The sequence below is a fragment of the Phallusia mammillata genome, chromosome 5, assembly GCF_965637545.1.
Source record: "Phallusia mammillata chromosome 5, kaPhaMamm4.hap1.1, whole genome shotgun sequence".
Classification (NCBI taxonomy): domain Eukaryota; kingdom Metazoa; phylum Chordata; class Ascidiacea; order Phlebobranchia; family Ascidiidae; genus Phallusia; species Phallusia mammillata.
The window spans coordinates 24244205-24265265 of record NC_137256.1 but is presented as its reverse complement, the minus strand read 5'-3'; the positions used below and the strand labels follow the sequence as shown (position 1 = coordinate 24265265).

The window sequence follows — 21061 nt, the reverse complement described above, 5'->3', positions numbered from 1 at the left end:
ATACACTTTACCTTAGCAATGTAGAAATGCACAATAACAATGATTGAATTGAACCAAATTGATACAACACAACATATTCGCTCCAAAGCAAGACCTGAAAAATAAAACAAAGTTTTGACATTTGGCAAAGTATTTTAACAAATGTAGTACACACCTGGAATGAAGTAAATAATTTTTGAGAGCGTACAGACTGAAGTCTCAATTCTGACTCTTTACTACTTTCTTTGCACTAGACGATGGTGGTTCAGATGGTTAGAGCGACGCATAAACAAACACAATACTGTAATGATGTTTAAAGAATCTGTCGGCTGATGTAAAAGGCACAACACCCCCCAAGAACTGGTCTACTTAAAAAGAAATAAAGGATAGTTAAAAGTAGACGCTGCACACATTTTTGTTGATGAGAGGGAAAACGCAAGGAAAATTTAAGTCACAATAATATTGATGGCAGTTTTTCTTGATTCATAACCAGCCTCAATCAAGAAGTTCAGGCACCATCAGTAGGTAAGTCTAAAAAAACGTTTGAACCACCACCGTCCCTGCCCGCCGACGAAAAAACAACAACACAAGCTTGCCTTAACTGTTCTGCATACAACCGTTGCAAATTAGCCTATAAAAAGTAGAAGTTGAGTCTGTCATGTTTTACAACCACCCAACAGTCATTGCCCCTTTGTGACTGGGTGGCCTGGCCAAGTAGGTTACGGAACTGAACTAATAAGTAAGTTAGTATAAATCCACAAGAAAAAAATGGGCTTGACCAGCACAAGTGGAATAGGGGGCATTTTTAAGCGCATTATTATTACTTGATATATTTAATCGAAAACAAGTGAGCTATATCCTTGCTAAATATCTAGTACAAATTTCCTTTTGACTGAAGGAAAAGTGTACCAGAAATACAAGCAAGAACTACAAAAGCTGGTCAAAACCGAAAAAAATCCACGATAGCCCTAATTTTACAATTATTATAGGCGCAGCAGATTTTGTTTAAAGAGTCCAGTGATAATTACAGCGTATAACAATATGGTATCACTGTTCTCTGCCCTGCGAGACCCCCCAAGGACCCAAATGTATTACGCAACCTCTGGGCTGGGAAATTTTACCAACAGTTTGCGCCCTATCAGGGTGGCTCACGGGACTTTTCTGGCTAAATGCTAAGTCGGCCCCCTCAGGCTTTCGAGCCAAAGCCTTCATTGGGAGTAACAGTGTCCGGTACTCGGTCCCGCCTACACCGCGGCCGGCGCATGCGGTGGAGGCCATGCCAGTCGTGTTTCTATGCGCACCTTATTTTAGCTAAAGCCATTTAGCAACGCGCCACACCTAGCTAAAAATCGATCTAAGCTAAGTTCCTACATGGCGCGCGAATCCCAAATGCATCTAACCTATGTTACCTAGCCTAACCTTAGTTAACGAGTGCTACTCTAGTTGTAACCCCTAGCGCCAACTTGCTGACAATAGTAGCACTCCTACAGGCTTGGGCCTATCTTTGACCACCGAGGAAGACTTCCTTCACGGGTCCTCCTCGGCAAAGAATAGGTCACTCACCCTAGCGCCAGTTAGCCTAAGTTAGGCCTATCAGTTCCGAAAACCCAGTTGACCCACGACAGACTCCTACATTTACATACAATTAAATATTTGAAGTTGAGATGTTGGTTGATTGACGATGAATGAATGCAAGCTGGACACGTCGCAGATATACAAAGGTTCTACAAACAAATATACACATGATTAGATGTATTCCAAGTTTCTATTAGCATTATTACATTAAGTACCAAGTTCTTATTTTTACTCTTTGCAAATAGTTTTATGTACTTGCGTTTAATGTAACTTAACGTATGCAAAAAAAAAACAATTCAAAAAACTTACCCCACATAACGCCGAGCATCCAACGTGAAATGAAAACCTCCTGGTGAGAAAACGTTGCGCAATCGTTTTTGGTTCAGATGCGCTTTGTAGACGGTTGCGTTCGATTTGAATTTCGCAAGTATTTTTTTTCACAAAACTAAATGACCAACTGTTTTTAATGTATTATTTGTGCCTTTATTTGCAAATAAATATCATGCGACATTTGGTTGTATTTTCTAAAAATCCTAAAAAAACGATTGTTGTAGTTATTAACTTTAGTTTATTTGCGCGGCAAAACTTGGGGATTACCCCAGAAAAATCTCACACTATTGTTCGCCAACAATCAACTTGAAGACGAATTGACTACGAGTCGACGATAGGTTCAATAAACGGCATTTATTTCTTTGAATATTAATTAAAAGATATACGCACTTTTTATGGCAGGTGGCTCAAAAAAGTTGGTTAGCCGAAAATTTAGAATCATTTTTTATGTAAAAAATTTTTAGTAGTTGGATATTGAAAAGGTAAAAAACAGAAAGTGTACAGCGAAAAATCATATGAAACAAATTTTGGTATCAATTTTTTTATGTCTGCATTAAATATAATTGTTACCTTTTATATGTTTTTTTTCACAGCAACGAGCAACCTATTGAACAAGGTTTAGTTTAAACTGTTCCTAATATTGCAACAACTCTATAATGTTAAATAGATCGTGGATTAAGCCAAATGGCTCTGTGCTCTGCACATATGGATTTATTACTTATGTGAAGCAATCTCAACTTTCTGATGCTGTTTTAAGGTAACTGTTTTTTCATGTTAGTTTTTAGCTGACACCGTAAAGTAAATGTAGTTTAGCATGTTGCCTGTCACTAAAATGTGCTATAATCCGCTTTCACTTGATAAAACAGATTTCAAACAAAAACATTTGGTTTAGTATTTTGTAGTTCATTGGCATCTGTTTTTCAGCATATTTTTTGTCCAGTGTTGTGTCTAGAATTTTGAAGTAGTCAGGTGGTTTGCATGTGCTTAAATTCCACAACTGTGGTTCTTGGGCTTTTAAATTTTTTTGTTATATTGTCGCTTTGTCATCATATTAAAGACTCGCAGTTCATTAGGCTAAATTTGGGTTTTAGCAAAACTTGAGTTATCAAATAATGGTTGATATTACCATTTCTTACATAGATCAGATGTGTCTGTCGTACAATGAGTGGTGGAAAACATTATCTCAGAATAATTTTTCTCAGTTGGGAGGGAGTTTTGTTTTTAACTTTGCCAAATATGAACGCCACGAAATAATAATGTTTTATGTTTTTTTTTAAAGAGCTTCCATTTCCCTAAGCTGTGCCGACTTGGTCGAAATTTCTGACATTTTACAACATCTTTTTAGTTTGACCAAAAACAATGCAGACCTTTAATAAAAAAAGCTTGCACATTTTTACACTTATCTGTTTGCAAATGTAAAATCGTGCATTTTATACAATATCAATGAAAGTTTAAATTTTAGTTAAGCCCCGTTTAACCCAGAGTCTTGCGTACAAATGTTCTATTTGTCGTATGTTATTGGTTTCTTGCACTATACAGTTGTTGTGCTGTTGATGTCTATGTATATATTTGTTGTATTTAAGCAGTGGCTAAGATTTAAAGCAAGTAGGTTATAGCAGCAGAGTTGTAAACGGTCGTGAATTTTGACGCGAAACCCGGGCCGAACCGAATTGTTTTTGAGAAGCCTTGGAATAAGTTTGGAATAATTTCTGAAAAAGCATATGAAGCATGATCGTTCAAAGTTCGCTAAGCTCATTAAAGACATTAAAACGAATCAAGCTTCCGGCTTGGTGATTGTTTTAGGGCTATTGTGTCGCTATGTTTTCTTTTACCAAGCGAAATAAACCCAACTCAACGCAAGCTGGTCTCTGTGCATTCCCATATGCGGTGGGATTTGAACCCTTGACTTTCCAGAGACTTGTTCTCTGCCAACTGAGTTACACAGACTCAGTGATAAACCTGTGGAAATTTGAATCACAAGAACTGTTACCTGTCTTGTATGCTGTGCATGTCAGCTTTGTAGTAGGGGATCTCCAAATTGACCATTGATCAGTTAAGATTAAAATATTTATACTGGGATTAGCACTGAAGCGTCCATGGAGACCAGCGATCACTGCAAACTTATTTTTTTAATTATGATATGCCAGGCCCATTGAATGTGTCACAACCAATCAAACGGCTGTTCCCAGTATTTCTATATAGCAGGGTTTTAAACAGTTCTGTCAAAGGTACTCATTGTGAAATTGATTGGTACAACGACATATGGAATACATTATATCTAGTTTTTTATTTACCTCGTATGGCAATGAATAATGATTCCAGATTCAGTTTTTTTTAACATCACAGATATTTTGGGCGCAATCAAATGCAGAGATGAATTTGGAATAACTGATATTTTTACCTCGGCACAATCGAGACCTAGGTGATCTCATAACCAATTTTTTGAGCTTTATTATTCGATTAACTGGATGATTTTCAAACAGTTTCACAAATTCTATGCAATTAATTGGATTGTACAATCAACTGGTATGCAACTAACAGACTTCTTCTTTTATCCTGGCCTTTTAGGCCAGAAATGCTAAACGTAATGAAACTTGAAGGTTCAGCAACCTTTCAAACGCCACCTGCCAAATTACCCCTTATTGCAATGTGCCATAATATTGAATTGGCAATGGCATTGCCCACATTTTTCTGTGTAATAATAGTTTAAATAGGCCCAGTATGCCCTATACCAGGGATGGCGAACCACTGACCTGCAGGTCACAAAGTGACCCACCACGTGAATTCCAGTGATCCACTTGTAGTTTTAAAAATTTATCCTGATTACTGTAGGTAGGGTTACCAGATTTCCAAGATTAAAAAGCAACATAACAGTTTTAAAAACTTTAAGCCCTTTACCACATTGTCTATTGTCTTAAAATACCGATTGTTGAGTAAATTGTTAGGCAACAGATATGTTTATTTAAACGTACAACTTGAAACGATTTGTTGTAACTTTATTGACGCAGTTCGGTTCCACATATTCATGCGAATCCTTGTTTTCACTCATGAATTTCATACAACCAAGTGCCAGAAATCAGCTCAGATATGACTGCTGCGTGTATTAAACTGAAAACTACCTAGGATTGCAAGACTTGCAGAAAAGATGCAACAACAAGCATCTTAGAATTGACATGCAACAAAATCTGTGACCCACTTTGTATTCTTTCCGAATTTTGATATCATGTTTGACCCATTCAACTAAAAAGGTTCGCCTTTCCTGCCCTATACCATGTAATTTGTATTGTTTGTCTGAGTATTCTAAACAGCAATTATGACATAACAAGGGTTGTATTGAGTCAGTAAATTGCTAAAAATGGAGCATTGTGTAGGTGCTGATGACGTTTTTAGCTTGTCTGATTCCTTGCTAAATGCTCAGTGATCTCATTTTAAAAGTAACAAAACTGATTTCGCTTTAGAACAATTTTGAATATGACAAGAATTGTTGAAAAGTTTTGATGTTATATTGTTAATAAGGCTAAACATTAGTGATGGGACGAGTACCCGGTACTTGGTACTCGGTATCGAACGATTTCAGTGGTATGGATACTCGTACTCGGTATCGAAATATTTTGTCTCAGTTTTCGACACCAACGTGCGAGTAACAAAGGCCGATTTAGACCATAAGAATACAGGCAACTTTTGGCCAATATTTGCTTGGAAAAGCACAAAATTGGAAAAAAGTTCCGCCAGTTTAAGTATATCTTTTTCGCTATCACATGGAGATTACACTTTTCCTTATGTGTGTGTGCCCCATAACCATGGCAGATAAATTAGCCAATGATATACAACTAAGTACAACACTACACTTAAGTACTCGGTAATCGTACTCGGTACTCGGTATCGAAGGTATATACATGTGGTACTCGTACTCGGTATCAGTACTCGCTTCAAAACCTGGTATCATCCCATCACTACTAAACATGTAATTGTTTGCTGCAAGTTTTCGATCTGTGTTATTGGGACTTAGTTTAACTGAATTCAGTAATACTTGTTGATGCCAGTATCTATTGATGATGTAATAAATATATACATTAACAGGCACACTTTCCTTGTAGATACAGTTTAATTGGTGTAAAGTAGCTGCAAGTCTGAAAATGTAAAAGCTTTAACAATTTTTGCCAATTGAATACTCGTTAATAATTAATTCTATCACCTGTTAACTTCAGTGGGGATGTTAAGCTTTAGGCAGTGCCAGAGTTGTTTATTGAGTCCTTTTGTTGATTTTGGTGGACATAAATTTAAAAACCTTATAAAACTCCAAAAGAATTTTGTCTATGAACCACATCCTACACAGTATCTAATCTGTTATATTTGATACCCACTTTAGCTGTTATCTCACATATTCTTCACTACATTGTTGCAAAATCATAATTTTTGGGAGGGAAATCACAAAAAAGTAAAACATGTTTTTTTTTACTCATTGTCAACATATGTAATAATTTGTGTATGCATGAATGCATTAACAAAAGCTGTTAACTGTTGACACGATTTGAGATTCATGATGGCCCTGTAGAAAGCTTTTAATGATCAACAATTACTTGTATGTTTATGCAGTGTTTATTGTTAGATTTAAGATTTTATTCTTTTACAAAGTGCTTTGTGAATCCACAACATTACCATAATGTTACATTTTATGTTCAGGTAACTTGTTTGTTTAACCTGTGGATCACCTAACTTCTGGCCTACCTGGCTCATTTGGATTACCTCACATCAGTGTTATATCACTTGTCAAGAAACCATCATTTCTTAATCACCATGTTTCTTTTGATGCCAGTGAGAATGCTCTATTTCTCCGAGGCTGAGTCATTCAGGAGAAAAAACATGTGTGGCAATAACAACAACATCATTCAGGTGAAGATGAACTGGTCTGAAAGGTTAGTTTTGACTTGATAATTTTAGTTTTATATTATAGACTTTAAAGCTGTAAACCATTAGATAAGTGATTACCTGCTGTTCTGTAAAAGCTTTTTCAGCTTTACAAGTTTTGTATTTGCCAGGCAAAGGTTGTTAAACACAATATTTCACCCTTGAAATACCCAACCTGTTTTGACTCGAGATTGACTTTTAAGGTATTCAAACGCTCGTGATCTACTATTCCTATAAAAAATAAAAATACAATGCAAGACTGTGTTTATTACCAAGGTTAACTTGAATTTTTCCGAACCCTGTTTGACGTTTTTATCGTGTTTTGGGTATTATTGTTTTTACAGTGCATTGAGCTTGATCCATTTGTAAACTTGATCCAAAACTAATTTTTAAAATACAAATATTCGAAAAACCGGGCAACATGCCAGTTTAAAGTAACAATAACTACTGCAACTATTACTTTTGTGACATAACAAAGTGCCTGTTGAGTGTTTGTAGTGTGAACATTTTTTTTAAATATTCTAATGATTATTTCGCAAAATAGAGTGATCTACGTACAGCAACATTTCTCCCCATGTGTTACAAAGAAACTAGTTTTAATTATTTTCTGAATCCCTGGCAATCAACTTGATACCAGTCTGAGATCGACGAATAGATCATGATTGACGGGCGCTCCTGTTATAACCCATTAAATAATGGATAAACTGCTGTCCTGTAAAAGCTATTTGAACTTCACAATAAAATCCCAAGGCTGTTGATATTACCAGTCTGTGGGCCTAAAAACAGTAAATTACTTATTTTTTTGTTTTACTTATATCTATGTTAAATTATAGTTTAACTTACTGAACTTATTGTTTGGTTGTATTAAGAAACTTCTGAACATGTGTGAACCTCTGATGGTAGACTTGGTCATTGATTACACATAAACATGGTCTATTGATGGCAATTCTGCCGGTTTATTCCAAAAATCGGCTGGACCTAAGGTTAATCCACAAAAAAATTACTCAGGGCAATGATAAGCCAAATATCTACAAACAATTTTTTTAACAATTACAGAAAAAAGTACTGTAGGCCTACAAGTTTACACAGCTGCTTTAAATTACATTAAAAAGTGCGACATTTGAAAAAATGCAATGACATGAGCAAACTGCCTTCTTTCGTAGACAAAATATACTCGATTTTTATTCATACTGTGCTAGAAGTTATTGATGTTTTTGTAATTGCGCTGCAGATCTTAACTGCAAACGTTTCACCTAAATGTTTTGGGCATTTATTTCTGATGAACAAAGTACATATATACTAAATTTGACCGGTCAAATAGAGTGGGATTGGCAAGCCGGTCAACCGATCAAATACGGTCAATTGACCGCCTTGCCAATCCTACATATAATGTTGGTCTATGGGGGGAGGCTTAGAATTTATTGTCGTATTCCACCTTATTATAGAAACATTTGTCTCTGTCCCTCATTCACATATACATCTTTTTCTATAACCCAGGTTTCTCTAAAGAATGTTTACTCAATGCCATTCACACAGTATGTCCATGGCAACAACACAATGTTTCTCCTACATGTGCAGGTATGTAGATAGTGCAAGCATGCACAACTTTTTAACTATATATGCCCACATATAAGATCCCTATTTCAACAGCGGCCACCAGTGTGCCTATGTTTTTGAAAATTTCAGTTTTAAGAAAATAGGATTATCTCCCAATATCCCATTTACTGCTGCATAAAAGTACAGATAGATATGTAACTCGGTTCTAAGACTTAACTCAACCACTTGCTTCTAACAGTTTGTCACATCACAACGCATTGCTACATGTTAAGATTTCATATACAACAACATGCATACAAACAGTCTAGCACAGTGGTTCTTAACCTTTTTGCTGTGGTTTCCCACTAAAGTCAATTACCAACTTCGAATTTCCCACTCTGTTATTTTTATAATTACGTTTTGTGCTCCATATTAACAAAAAAAAATTCTTTAAATAAAATAATTTTGTTGAGCGATTTGGTCTGGACCCTGAAGGTATACTGCAATCTCATTTAGTTTAAAAAGTGCTATTGTGAGAGATTAAACTTTTTGGAATACTGAAGAGTCTGATCTTGCATTAGTCATTTATTGCATCACAATCAACAAAGGAAAGGCTATTGTTCGCGCACAAAAGCAAAGTCATTGATGATTTAGTCTTCTCTGTGATGTAACAAACGGCCTTTGAATTTGAATGTGTTTTGTAAACCTTGATGAAATCAATCTTAGTAACTTTCAACAGTTAATTCGAAGCCGGATTTGACCCTCGTGCCCAAGTCTGCTATTTGAAAGCTTTCATATTTTTCCCCCGAAAACATTAAATTTCCCACTAGTGGGAAATTTCCCATCAGTTAAGAACCACTGGTCTAGCAGATGGACTTCTATATCTCTTAAGAATGTAATATGTATGTTTTGAGACCTTGAAATCTGTTACTTAAGAAGCAAAATGCTGCAAAGGCAACTGTATCACTACATGGTTTATTAAATATATATCACAGTCACCAGTATGTGCATTTTAAAAGATGCTCTGGCTGCATAAACTTTTATCTATTGGGACAAGCTGCTGTACTGCCACATTTTGTACAACTCTAACTTATTGACTTATTGTTAAGCATTGAATTAAAGGGATTAAAAATTCATCCTGGCTTTGTAGCAAGCTTGTAAACAACAACTATAACTCTCATATTAATATCTGTCATATTAAATTTGGGATTTTTGTGTGAAAATTGTGTAATTTTTGCTTCTTCTGCAATAATACTTTCTTTGCCTTGTAAAACCACAACACTATTAACAAGTTACGTTGTTAAAAAGGTGAAAAACTTCCATGTTTGGTCGGTTCTTGGATCACTGCCCCACTTTTGGCATCCCTGGCCCATTTGGATTACCTTCACATGAATGTTATATCACTAGTCAATACGAAATAACAGTTTCTTCATCACCATGTTCGTTCCGGTGCTACAGAGTATGCTTTTTTTATATGGGCATCTGAGAATAAGTGGATGTTACCAAAATGATAATAAACAAATCTGTGGATGGACTGCAAAAAAGGTTAATATGAATTAATTACTTTGGAGGTAGTGAAACATAACAGTCATGAAGCTCCTTGACATGGTGTTCCTTAACTGCTGGTGCATCAGGTTTTTGATGAGTTTCAGATAAAATATTTGTAATTTGCCATGATATATATCTACATTAAGACTTTAAACAGTAAAATAAAAAAAGAGATTTGTTTAGATTATATAAAACCACAGACCTGTAAAACTTGGTTAAAAATGTGATCGGTCTGCAAGCTCGACAAAGTTGAAAAATGCTGTATTGGAATCTATTTTGGTGTTTTATAACACACAGTAAAGTTCTCTTTCATTATGTTTAATTTTAGAATTTGACCAAAACTGAAACTACCATTGGAGGGATGTGTTTAGAAACTGATGGAGAAATGTGAATACTTGTTACAACTGTTTTGTTACTCTGATGGTCTGCTTGGTTATCAAACACATACAGAATTTATGGGAGAAAAGTCATCAGGATGGACTTGACTGATTCTATTTTAGGTGAGCAATTTTTATGCATATTTAAACTCTCTACTCTAATGAAGCATTAGTATCTTTTAGTTTGCAAACATGAGAATTGTCCAGGCATTTGTTGTGGTATTTTAGCTATAAAACATAAGATGACTCAGCAAAAGTAAGTATCTTGTGAAACACTTCTTATAAGGATAACAACGGCCCAAATAGACTTAAAAAGTGACATACTCTATTAATCAATCATTTTTTAAAATGCTCTTGCCATCATCAGTGGTATGAAGAGGCCAGATCATTTACATCCCTTTATATCCACTTGAGTCACGTAAAAGATTGATAAACAGGTATTATTTCAAGATCCTAATCTTTGTTGCAATGTTTAGGTTGCCCGTCTACTTCAATCCCTTAATGTTTTGCTGGAAAAAAGTAGAGTAGATCACGAAGACATTAATATCAAACGACAAAGTCAATGTTACAACCCTATTGGCAAATTCAGACGAAACAAAACATCTGTGGACTGGTTTTTGCTGAGGAAGGATTTTCTCATTTGTGTGTGAAAGGTAATAAGGCAAGTAAGAATAAATGATTGAGAAATGACAGCTTCCACCAAAACTGAGGTAAAGATATCGTGATCTGTGTTAGTAAATGTAATTGCAACACACAAACACATTCATGTAGGGTCTTAAGCATGTTGTTGCAAACCTGGGATGAAATATTTATTCTTGTCCTGTATATGGTAGATATATGGTGCTACATGCTCCAGTCTTAACAGTTTGGACAATATAATACCTATGTTCTGTGGCTATAAAATAAAACGAGCGCACAAAATCAAACACCACGTCTGTGTATTTTTGGTGAAGTGCTGGTTAGAAGTCTGCTGTGTGATTGGGCGTTGATTGGTAAAAAAGAATTAGAAAATCAATAAATATTTCTCCAAACAAACCACCACTCGAATTTAGGTTTATTGACAAACCTGTGTCATATGGCCTTGCAAAGTTTTACCTTTTTTGGAATATAATGTTTATCTGCAACTAAGACTAGCATTAAAATCGTTCATGTACAAAATTTTGGATCCGTCAACAAAATACCTTCCGAACATCAATGACATAAAATCATTTTTTCTAATTAATTTACAACATTTTAAAATTCATTCTTAATGAATTAGCTCTGCTGGTCCATGTGCTGCATGAAGCAAATACAATGACAGTTGGTAACTATTATTCCTAATCACCAATACTCCACTCTGATAGACTTGATGCTTCCAGCAACGTAAGTAAATTTTGCTGGCTAAAGTTCAAACTTGGGTTAAGTTGCCCTTATAACTAGAGATGTACCGAATATTCGGTTTGCCGAATTTATTCGGCCGAATCGGCCACTTTTTCAAAGATTCGGTTTCGGCCGAATAATTTGTTGCGATTCGGCCGAAACCGAATCTTTTACGAACCCACATTTAAAGCGGTAAACGTGTCTTTTCTGCTTATTACCAACGAAAATTGCCTCAATTATTATATTTTTAACACAGTATCGTTTTTGCCATTGCAGGCAAAAAATCAGTAATTTATTGTCGGGTTGGAAATCATGCTTGAGGCAATGTTAAACCCCACAGAACTACATTTAGGACGAAACACAGCCATTCTGCACTAATTGCCAGTTAGAAAAACTTATTTTTCCATGTCATACGCGTACCGTACGACTTCGCGTGACGTCATAAAAGATTCGGTTGATTCGGCCGAATTTATTCGGCAAAACCACCGAATATTCGGTTTCGGCCGAATCGAAATTTCGCCGATTCGGTACAACACTACTTATAACCATGAAGTACACAAACAGAAGTGAGTGCGAAAAATATTAGTAGTATTTCAATCTTTACTCAGTTTTTGGACATTTTTTGCGTTTGATCGAGCAAGTCCTATTAGGATAAATAAGCGACATTTCAGTATTGTATTTTGCAAATATAAAGGTCTGTGCAAAAAAGCAAATTTAAATCGTAACTACAATTAATCTCACCCAACCCGAACAACTTTTGACGACCCAAAACACCTGTTGTTTTGTCGAGTGGTGGACTAAAAAGCTTGAATTTGTTTTTTAACCAACCTTAAAACTGCCAACACTATTTTGAAATAACGATTTGTCACAATTTGCCAACTAATTTTCCTTCTTCACTGACAGGTGAATCCCTTTTGCCTCCCGGTGGTTGTCGGAGGATTGCTGGATGTCGATTGTCAAGAGGACGTCATCAAAAGTCTGATCCTGGTTGTTCGACTGATGAGCTCATAGAGGAAGTGGAGAAGAGGAACAGGTAAAGATATTGTTGCTTTGTCCGGAACATAGTTGAACAAGTTTTAAGTTTATGCTATTATTTTGTTCGCTAAATGCTTTTGCCTTCAATTTATCATAAGCCATTATTTTTTCTGGTCTTGAGACAAAGCCCCTCAACAATACATGACTCAACAAAAACAAGTAATTAGTGACCTACTTTAAAAATCTCTTGCTGCATATATTTTAATAATCACAATAGCTTAATACCAGATATTTTATTGATGTTATATTTGTAAATGTTTTTATTTAAGTTTGTTTACTTTTGTGTAGGTTTCCAAGATGGATGGAGTGGTTGGTTCGCCGCCTGGAAGTCCTGCTGCACAACAAGCAACCCCAGCAGATAAACAGACAGACTCTGTAAGTTTAAAGACTGTGATTGCTTTGACAAAGTGCACAGTTTTGCGGAGTGACGTTTCCCCAAATTGGTTTCGATCAGGTTGGTGTATAACCTGGGTAAATCACCATATGAGCTACAGGCTTAGTGGTTTGCCTGCCAAAAGTCATTCATGTCGCTATTTTTCAGACCTGGTATACAGTGATTTTTACAATACTGTATTGCTGGCCTGCACGAATGCTATACAACTGACAAAAGAATAAATATATTAGGAGTTGTTAGCTGATGGTCAAACTGGCGATCCCCTGCTATTAAGCTGACATGTGCAGCATACGAGGTAGGCAACGCTGCTTGTGATTCGACTTTCTGTTGCTGTGGCTGATTAGTCTTAGATTAGTAATCTCGCTTTGGTCATTCAACCGCAAATGCACTTGATTTATTCTTGGCTTATGTGTAAAGAACACGTCATAATTCTGACGTCACCAACTTATGAGTGGTTGAAAGTCTTGGTTCATTATTTTAATGAATTTGTCTAAATGTTTCACCAGACATTTTGTTGTTGCCTATTTGTTTTTCACGTTGCAGACATCGAGTGGCCTGAAGGAGATGAAATTCTGCCAGACGACGCAGTGAAATTTTTTCGACATTTGCTAACTAAAGATTCCAGCGATCGAGCAGGCTCAAAAGGTATTTTTAAAAAAACTACAACTTGGCAGTATTTATTAGAGATAGGTACCGAGCAGCGGGGTTTTTGATGCTCGGTACTCGACACAAAATCCTCTGAACAGTGTATAATGATAAGGCAGAGTTTAGATTAAGTTAAGTTTAGAATGTATTAGCATAAGTATTAATTTCTTGAAACACGCAACCGGTATACAATGACCACATGTGTGGAAGTTGTTTGTGTTTAGCATCATAACAAAGAACGGCAAATTAGCGTTAGTAACAAAATCGCTGAAGTTTATAATAGTTTAGTAATTTATTCAGCTTCAAGCAAGTTAAGTTGATATAATATTTGCAACACAAACGCAATTATGTGTATTACGTTGGAAAAGCCTTTCGAAAAAGAGGCTACTTCTCAAGAAAACTGGCGTATTTTTTGCTTTTTCTATTGAGCCCACACTCGTGCCTTCACTGCAAATAACTCGTGCCTCCCTTCGACGGTTCGCGTAACAATGTACGGAAGTCAACCACAGCGCACGCGCCACATCCGTTGCCATGACGACCCAGTTAGAAATAACGTTTTACCCTTTGCTGTTGGGGCAGCCGAGGAATAAAGGGAGTTACCATGACAACGGTGTGAAAGCAAATGATGCTTTGCATTTGTTTCCATGACAAGAGTGACAAAGTCGGTTTCAACTTTCGTAACCATGGCAACAATGTTACAAACCATTTCTCCGTTACCAGGGCAACCGATTGCAGATGACTCGACATTTTTTACAATTGTCGAACACTTGGTGGCTTAATGGCGGCGATTTCTAACTTTCCCACAGCTACGTCAATTGTGTGCAGTAAGTTGAAATTTTGAAATAAAGTTTGTTAACTTCTGCTTATTCTGTCTTTGCTATCCCAAAAATCTCCAAATACAATTTAACAAGTGCTGATTAAGCCGTGTATTGTATTCACAAAATCAAATCAATGTTTTTAATACAAACATTTTTGGACATATTTTAATAATACAGTTTATCTGCATATATTTTTACATTCAAATTACTTTGCACAAAATGGGTGAAATCACTTTTGGAAAAAAATCTTCGTTATTCTTTTGTAGATCCTACTCACTAACGGTTACAAGGTAGAATTATGCGAATTTTTAATTTAGCAAAATTTGAGCAATTTATTTAACAGGGTAATTGTATTTACGTAATTTACACTAATATGGAAAAATTATTAAAAGTCCATATTTTCATCTTTGGAAGAGAAATGTTGATTTTATTCGCATTTAAACATCATCGTTGATTCTTTTATCGCTTCATTCAACCCTTTCCAGTGTCTCCAGAGCATGTTGCGGTATTGACCTCCTCTTCCCCATTCAGCGTTCAGTTTAGACTGGAAACAAGCATAATACCACCATCCACCGCCGTAATAAAGTGCACAGTTGACTCCAACATGCCTGTGTCACAATGTAATATTCCAATAAAACTTAACATCGATACAAACTACACAAACACATAGTGCAATATTTAGTCGTGTGTTTCAATCAATAGCGCCATTACTTTATCAGTTGTGACATCACACATACTGTTTTGATGATTTTATGACGTCATACGGTAACTACCAAATGGCTTGTTTTTTGGTATTTTTGATTTTTTTTATTAAACGATTTTAAACTCGATTATTAAACATACGAGTAAGTCGTTTTATCTGCTGTTTTTTTATTTATTCGTTTTTTTTATATATTTAGGTAGTTTTAAAGTTGAGTCAAAATTATTTTTGCAATTTTTATCATTGTGTTTTTCCTGTAGTTTATATGATATCTGTGCAATTGTTTCTGCACAATTCTTTTTGTCTTGCAATGTGACGTCATAAAACAAATTTACAATGAAATAAAAATAATCTTGTTCATTTGACAATGCGGAAATATTTGTATACTTATGTACATAAACTGTATTTACCGATCATTATCCCGATCTTTGGTGGCGAATTGCATTCCGTTGTGATAATACAAACTGTCACCAGCCGTTCCACTGAAGCCACAAACATGTAAGCGATAATTGTCTGATTCGTCGTCGATTGCAAACGAACTGCGAATACAAAACACATTGTTGGTGTTTTTGTGTTTATTATGGCTCCCCTTTCACTGAACAAAACACATTTTGTTTTCCTTCAGGTTTTTGTTTTTCCAGGTTTTATGAAAACGAGGTTTAAACAAGTCGAATCAGAACTGCACCCGAACCCGCGAACCGGTTCGAGTGGTTAACTTCATTAAACATGTACCGGAAAACTACACCAACACTTTGCGTCTTTATAAAAACAATAGAAGTTTACACGTCACTGTTTATTTTTGTTTATTATAGCCTATTTATGACCCCATTAGACTGTTATGTGCCCTAGTGCGGAAAATGATTTCGAGTTGTGAAAACAAAGAAAAGTTGAAAAACATTTTGTTCGAGGTGCGCTGTTTCTTCCCGGTTTCGCAGTTCCTCCTGTGAGTGGAAAAACTTAAATGTGATTTTCCTTGTAAATGGATATTCTTATTAAAATACAGTCGTTTTAGAAAACAAACAATTCAACGCCATGTAATTATTGAACAGATAAATAACGAAATAATCTTTAACAAAGCTAAAAATAAATCAAAGATTCAGTCTGCAAAGGTTAGGTTTTAAAATTATGACCAAAACAGTTAATTGAATTTCCCTACTTAGTTTTCATTTTTAATATTTTAAACCTTTATATGACCGGATTACTTAACACGTATTATACAAAGACTTGTTATGCGAAATAACGATAATTTCGAATGTGAAAAGGAAATACTTTGTCGCTAACGAATTAACAAAATCCATCCTTGTTTTAAAACATTTCTCACGAAAGGAAATAAATTAACTAACGATCGAATTGACAAAAAGTTTTGTGGTGCTACAGGCAAAAGTCTTGCGAAAGACATTTTATTAGTTTTGCTTGGGACGGTGTTGAATATCATCTAACACAGGCCTGTCAAACCCGCGGCCCGCGAAGCCCTCCAATGCGGCCCACGACACAACAACAATTTTGTCAGACTTTTATCTAATTATTCCTATTTTTTCTTACTTTTCAAAGTGAAAGCTATTATTTGAACACACATTTACCGAAATGTAATTTATAAACACAAATTCATATGTTATGAATATAAACGGTAGTAATTAAACCGTTCTAGTCAAGGGTGTACAACCTGCGGCCGTACGGCCACATTAAACTATATGTACTGGCGGCCGTGATGTAATTACAACTCCTTTGCCAAAACTTTTGATTTTCAAACTCCCCTTAACAGATTTTGTGTTACGGAAAACAGTATTACCAGCCTATATGCGTCAGACTTTTTGTAGGCCTTTTGTGTGCAAACAATGCGAAAAAAGGGTACGAAAGGCGTCACAATATAGATTATGACATAATAAACAGTTAAAACTGATCTTCACATTGTGCAGTTCAATCTGTGCAACAAGTTGGAAATTAATCTGGGCTTTTGCGGCGTCAATAGTTGGTGTATATATATGATATATTTTTAGTTGGTGTATATATATGATAATTTTTAAACAAAAACCAGCAGATAATTGGCGGCTGTTGGTGAAATAAGGATCTGTAATGCGGCCGTCAAAGCGAAAAGGTTGTTTAAGTGTATGAAACTAGATTAAAAATCACATGCGGCCCTCGGCATATTTTCCAAACTGCAATGTGGCCCCCGAACCCCACGAGTTTGACACCTCTAATCTAGCAAACATAGTAGCTATGACAAGTTGCAATTGTTTATCCGAAGTTTAATATGTTTCCGAGAATAAATACACCGCCATAAAATAAAACAGCAGCGTTTGATTGCTGATTGCGGAGAAGCGAATTAAAGTGTAAGTGGATTTTTAGGGTTAAAATGTCTGTCCTATGAAAACAGTTTGTTGTTATTAGCCATAATAAATCATTGGCTGCCATTTTCCTATTTACCAGCGCGACACAAGGAAAAAAGTTGCGCGTTGAACCGACCCAGTAACTTTATACTGTGACGTATTGAACTTTTTGTCAATACATTTTAGCACTTTCCCAACTAATGTGTATTTTTTGTGCAGGCGAGATGCCTCTTTCACCAAGTGAAGGTGTGCCACTTTTTACACGCCTAGTAGGAGCAGCGTTTTCCCACTCTCAGGAAGAGCGGCGAAACCGGATAATCTAGCACACATATTTCCACCGACAGTATGTTATGACGTTAAATTGTATTTTTACTATATTTTTTTACATACCATTTATTTCTTAAAGTTCAGATAAATTTGATGCTCGTTTTTTTTCATGGGTTCGAACCCAACGCATACTATTTTATTAATAGAAATCATACCTGTACTGTGCGTAAGCTGTTGCGGCATCAAAACCTGTCATCTTTATTTTCAACATGCAGTTATGTCCACTTGTCATCCTGTTTATTATGTCTAAACCTGGGTTGTTTAAAGTTATAGTCAAATTCAATTTACACGTTTAAACAAAATTGTTTGTTCACCGAGCCAGAATTCTCCTTCCATGTTTCCGAATCCATCTTTATATCCCTGCCAGGTTCGGTTAAAATCCACACTTCCGTTAAATCGTCGTTGAAAAACCTGCCATGCAGGAAATATATGAGTGTTGCAACTCGCTGTTGTTACTCTATATATTTCGATTTACCGTCCAACCTTCGTCACAGACAACTTTCTTGTTGTTGCGTAATCGCTGGTAACCGTTCACTGACGACGTAGAGCAGGTGTCAGGGAGCAATCGAGTTTCTACGGCAACCAAGTTGTTCACCAAAATGCTCCCAGATTTTGTTTTAAACCACAAATTTTTGATTTAGTAGCAATTTGTATATCTTTAAACTGCATATTTTTGAAGCACTTAATTTATATGTAAAGTTTTGAAATTGCTTATTTGGTTGCTAAGCACCACTAAAACCTTAACAATCGATTTGGGTAAGGTCATTTATGTGAAACATTTACGGTCAACTTAAACGTTCTAAAACATATGTGTTGCTTGTCTAAAAATACCTAATCAACACTGGAACAGTGTACTTAGTTGTTTGCGTTTTTACATTGACGTAAAATCCTAACATACCTGTACACCTCGGTATTTCTCCAACCCAATCACCACTCTGAGAGCAGCTTCGGGAATTCACCCCATTTAGTCTGAAGCCCTCATTGCACTCGATAGAAACCGTTGAACCCGTAGCGTAGGTATTTTGTTGTGGAACCAGACGACCTTCGGCCACTCTGAAACTCCTGCACCCTATCACTGCAAAAGCGTTTTAATTAAAACACGGAATAATCTTAATGTTTCTGTAATTCTGCAAATATATCACCAGAGGGCAGTTTTGTCAAAGAGTTTATTGAAAGTAAACTAAAAACGTATTGTGTTTGAAATTGCCACTTAGCAAAATGTGGTCTGCAGAAATAAATTTTGTCCGCCCTTTGGCTTGTACCTTATATGCATTCGGAATTTTTATTATGGGTCCCCTTCCCTGAAGGGGACACATATTGATTTTACTCGAATTCGTTTTTGTGTTTTTTTCTTCTCAAAGTTTGTCCGACCCGTTTTTCCATCAAATGTTTGATGCATTTGGATGAAATTTACACAGATGGTAGATATAACTATGTAGATGTGCATCCCACTTTGTTTTTGTTAATAACCCCAGTATTCACCCCGCTAGCCCCCTAAAATGGGTTATTGTCTTGGCAAAGTTTGTCCGACTCGGTTTTCCATCAAATGTTTGATGGATTTGGATAAAATTTACACAGATGGTAGATATAACTATGTAGATGTGCATCCCACTTTGTTTTTGTTAATAACCCCAGTATTCACCCCGCTAGCCCCCTAAAATGGGTTATTTTCTTGCCAAAGTTTGTCCGACTCGGTTTTCCATCAAATGTTTGATGGATTTGGCTAAAATTTACACAGATGGTAGATATAACTATGTAGATGTGCATCCCACTTTGTTTGTCTTGATAATTCCCAGTATTTGCCCCGCTAGCCCCCTAAAATGGGTTATTTTCTTGCCAAAGTTTGTCCGACTCGGTTTTCCATCAAATGTTTGATGGATTTGGCTAAAATTTACACAGATGGTAGATATAACTATGTTGATGTGCATCCCACTTTGTTTGTCTTGATAATTCCCAGTATTTGCCCCGCTAGCCCCCTAAAATGGGTTATTTTCTGCCTAAGGTTTGTTCGGCTTATTTTTCCATCAAATGTTTAATGGACTTGGATGAAACTTATACAGGTGGTAGATAACGTTATGTAGATGTGCATCGCACTTCGTTTTTGTTGATATCCCCAGTATTTACCCCGCTAGCCACATAAAATGGGTGAGTTTGTAAACAGTGTCGGAATTGGCTAAAATTTGGGTAGCGTGTTGACTATGATTATCTCTTAAAGTGCACTATTTTTAACTTTACATGTGTGAGGACCCATGAGTTTCTGCCTGCAGAAACAACTAAGGTTTCAAAAAGATGATGGCTAATATGGGACCCAATACAAAATAAGCATAGGAAATATATTACTGTTTCAAAATAGGTTATAGTGTATGTGCAACAACAAAATGTGCCAAGTCACCCTTCTAGTTAGTTAGTAACATTGCATGAACCTTGTGAAATTGTTTTACTCTGCTACCATTGAGATGAATAATGTGAGTGATTTTACCCATATGTATCAGTTGTGGTATATAATTGTTTACAAAACCAGCATATTACCTGCTGTTACAGTTGCTGTGAAACCTTCCGCAGTCGGATATGAGAGGCTAAAGAATATGAGAGAAATATAATTGCTGGATGAGTGGTGCACTTGACATTGGCCGACACTTCCCTTCAGTTCATCGATGAGAAGTTCGCTGTCTGCTGTTCGGTTGGAGTTGTACAACTGTAGAATATATTGTTAAGTGGATTAGTACGTTTTCCTTGCAGGTGAAAGTTGATGGTTTAGGTCAGTGGTTCCCAACCAGGGCGGAATTCCCCACTAGGGGGGATTTGTGTCACAATAATAATCTCTTACTGGTTGTCTGTGCTATGTGTTATTGCTGCATTTGCCACATATAAGCTTAGAAAAAGAAAGTTATTATAAATATTTTTCAGTAAAGTTCATGATATATATTCAAGAGGTACAAAGAGGAATATCAGAGGCTATAGAGCTTATAATTTGCATTAAAAAAAGAATTACATTAAAATGTTAATGTAAACGATATGTTAGCAAACTAAATTTGTAGGGGGGAAATAGATTTGAATATCGACTAAAAGGTTGTACAGGACAAAAAAGATTGGGAATGAATTTAGATCATCTCAGATATCGAGTTTGGTGTGATTGTCTTCTCAGTCATGCAAATCATATCGATATATCATTAAGTTGAAACCAAGTAGTGTTGCCATAACAT

The 21061-nt window shown here is 36.0% G+C and overlaps 2 protein-coding genes across 4 annotated transcripts; one reads left to right on the top strand and one right to left on the bottom strand.

Annotated features, from left to right (window-relative positions):
• The first annotated feature begins 2482 nt into the window (after positions 1-2482).
• Positions 2483-13672, top strand: LOC145230222 (uncharacterized). Of its 3 annotated transcripts, none has more exons than XR_013860596.1 (10): positions 2483-2641; positions 6701-6800; positions 8290-8370; positions 9637-9873; positions 10205-10376; positions 10730-10906; positions 12516-12645; positions 12936-13022; positions 13189-13336; positions 13585-13649. XR_013860596.1 is itself a non-coding variant. In XM_080095611.1 (9 exons), exons 6-9 carry the CDS (start codon positions 10816-10818, stop codon positions 13598-13600), a joined length of 324 nt encoding a protein of 107 aa, XP_079951737.1. In that variant the 5' UTR covers positions 2483-2641; positions 6568-6800; positions 8290-8370; positions 9637-9873; positions 10205-10376; positions 10730-10815; the 3' UTR covers positions 13601-13672. The 3 variants fall into 3 exon arrangements, 1 of the variants encoding a protein (XP_079951737.1); XR_013860595.1 differs by having other exon boundaries at positions 6568-6800; XM_080095611.1 differs by lacking the exon at positions 13189-13336 and having other exon boundaries at positions 6568-6800; positions 13585-13672.
• A 1259-nt stretch (positions 13673-14931) lies between these two features.
• Positions 14932-21061, bottom strand: LOC145229718 (angiopoietin-related protein 1-like). The gene is made up of 8 exons (XM_080095050.1): positions 21041-21061; positions 20388-20553; positions 18757-18933; positions 18334-18431; positions 18173-18269; positions 18014-18110; positions 15615-15743; positions 14932-15112 (listed from the first exon to the last, which is right to left on the bottom strand). Exons 1-8 carry the CDS (start codon positions 21059-21061, stop codon positions 14932-14934), a joined length of 966 nt encoding a protein of 321 aa, XP_079951176.1.

Excerpts from the sequence above, each read along its gene's own strand:
- LOC145229718 (XM_080095050.1), bottom strand. The coding sequence starts at position 21,061 with ATGTTATGGCAACACTACTTG. Across the intron at positions 20,554-21,040 it reads TGTTATGGCAACACTACTTG|TTGTACAACTCCAACCGAAC; the intron begins GTTTCAACTTAA and ends TATATTCTACAG. Across the intron at positions 18,432-18,756 it reads AGAAATACCGAGGTGTACAG|AAACTCGATTGCTCCCTGAC; the intron begins GTATGTTAGGAT and ends TGGTTGCCGTAG.
- LOC145230222 (XM_080095611.1), top strand. The coding sequence starts at position 10,816 with ATGTTACAACCCTATTGGCAAATTCAGACGAAACAAAACATCTGTGGA. Across the intron at positions 10,907-12,515 it reads TTCTCATTTGTGTGTGAAAG|GTGAATCCCTTTTGCCTCCC; the intron begins GTAATAAGGCAA and ends CTTCACTGACAG. Across the intron at positions 12,646-12,935 it reads GAAGTGGAGAAGAGGAACAG|GTTTCCAAGATGGATGGAGT; the intron begins GTAAAGATATTG and ends ACTTTTGTGTAG.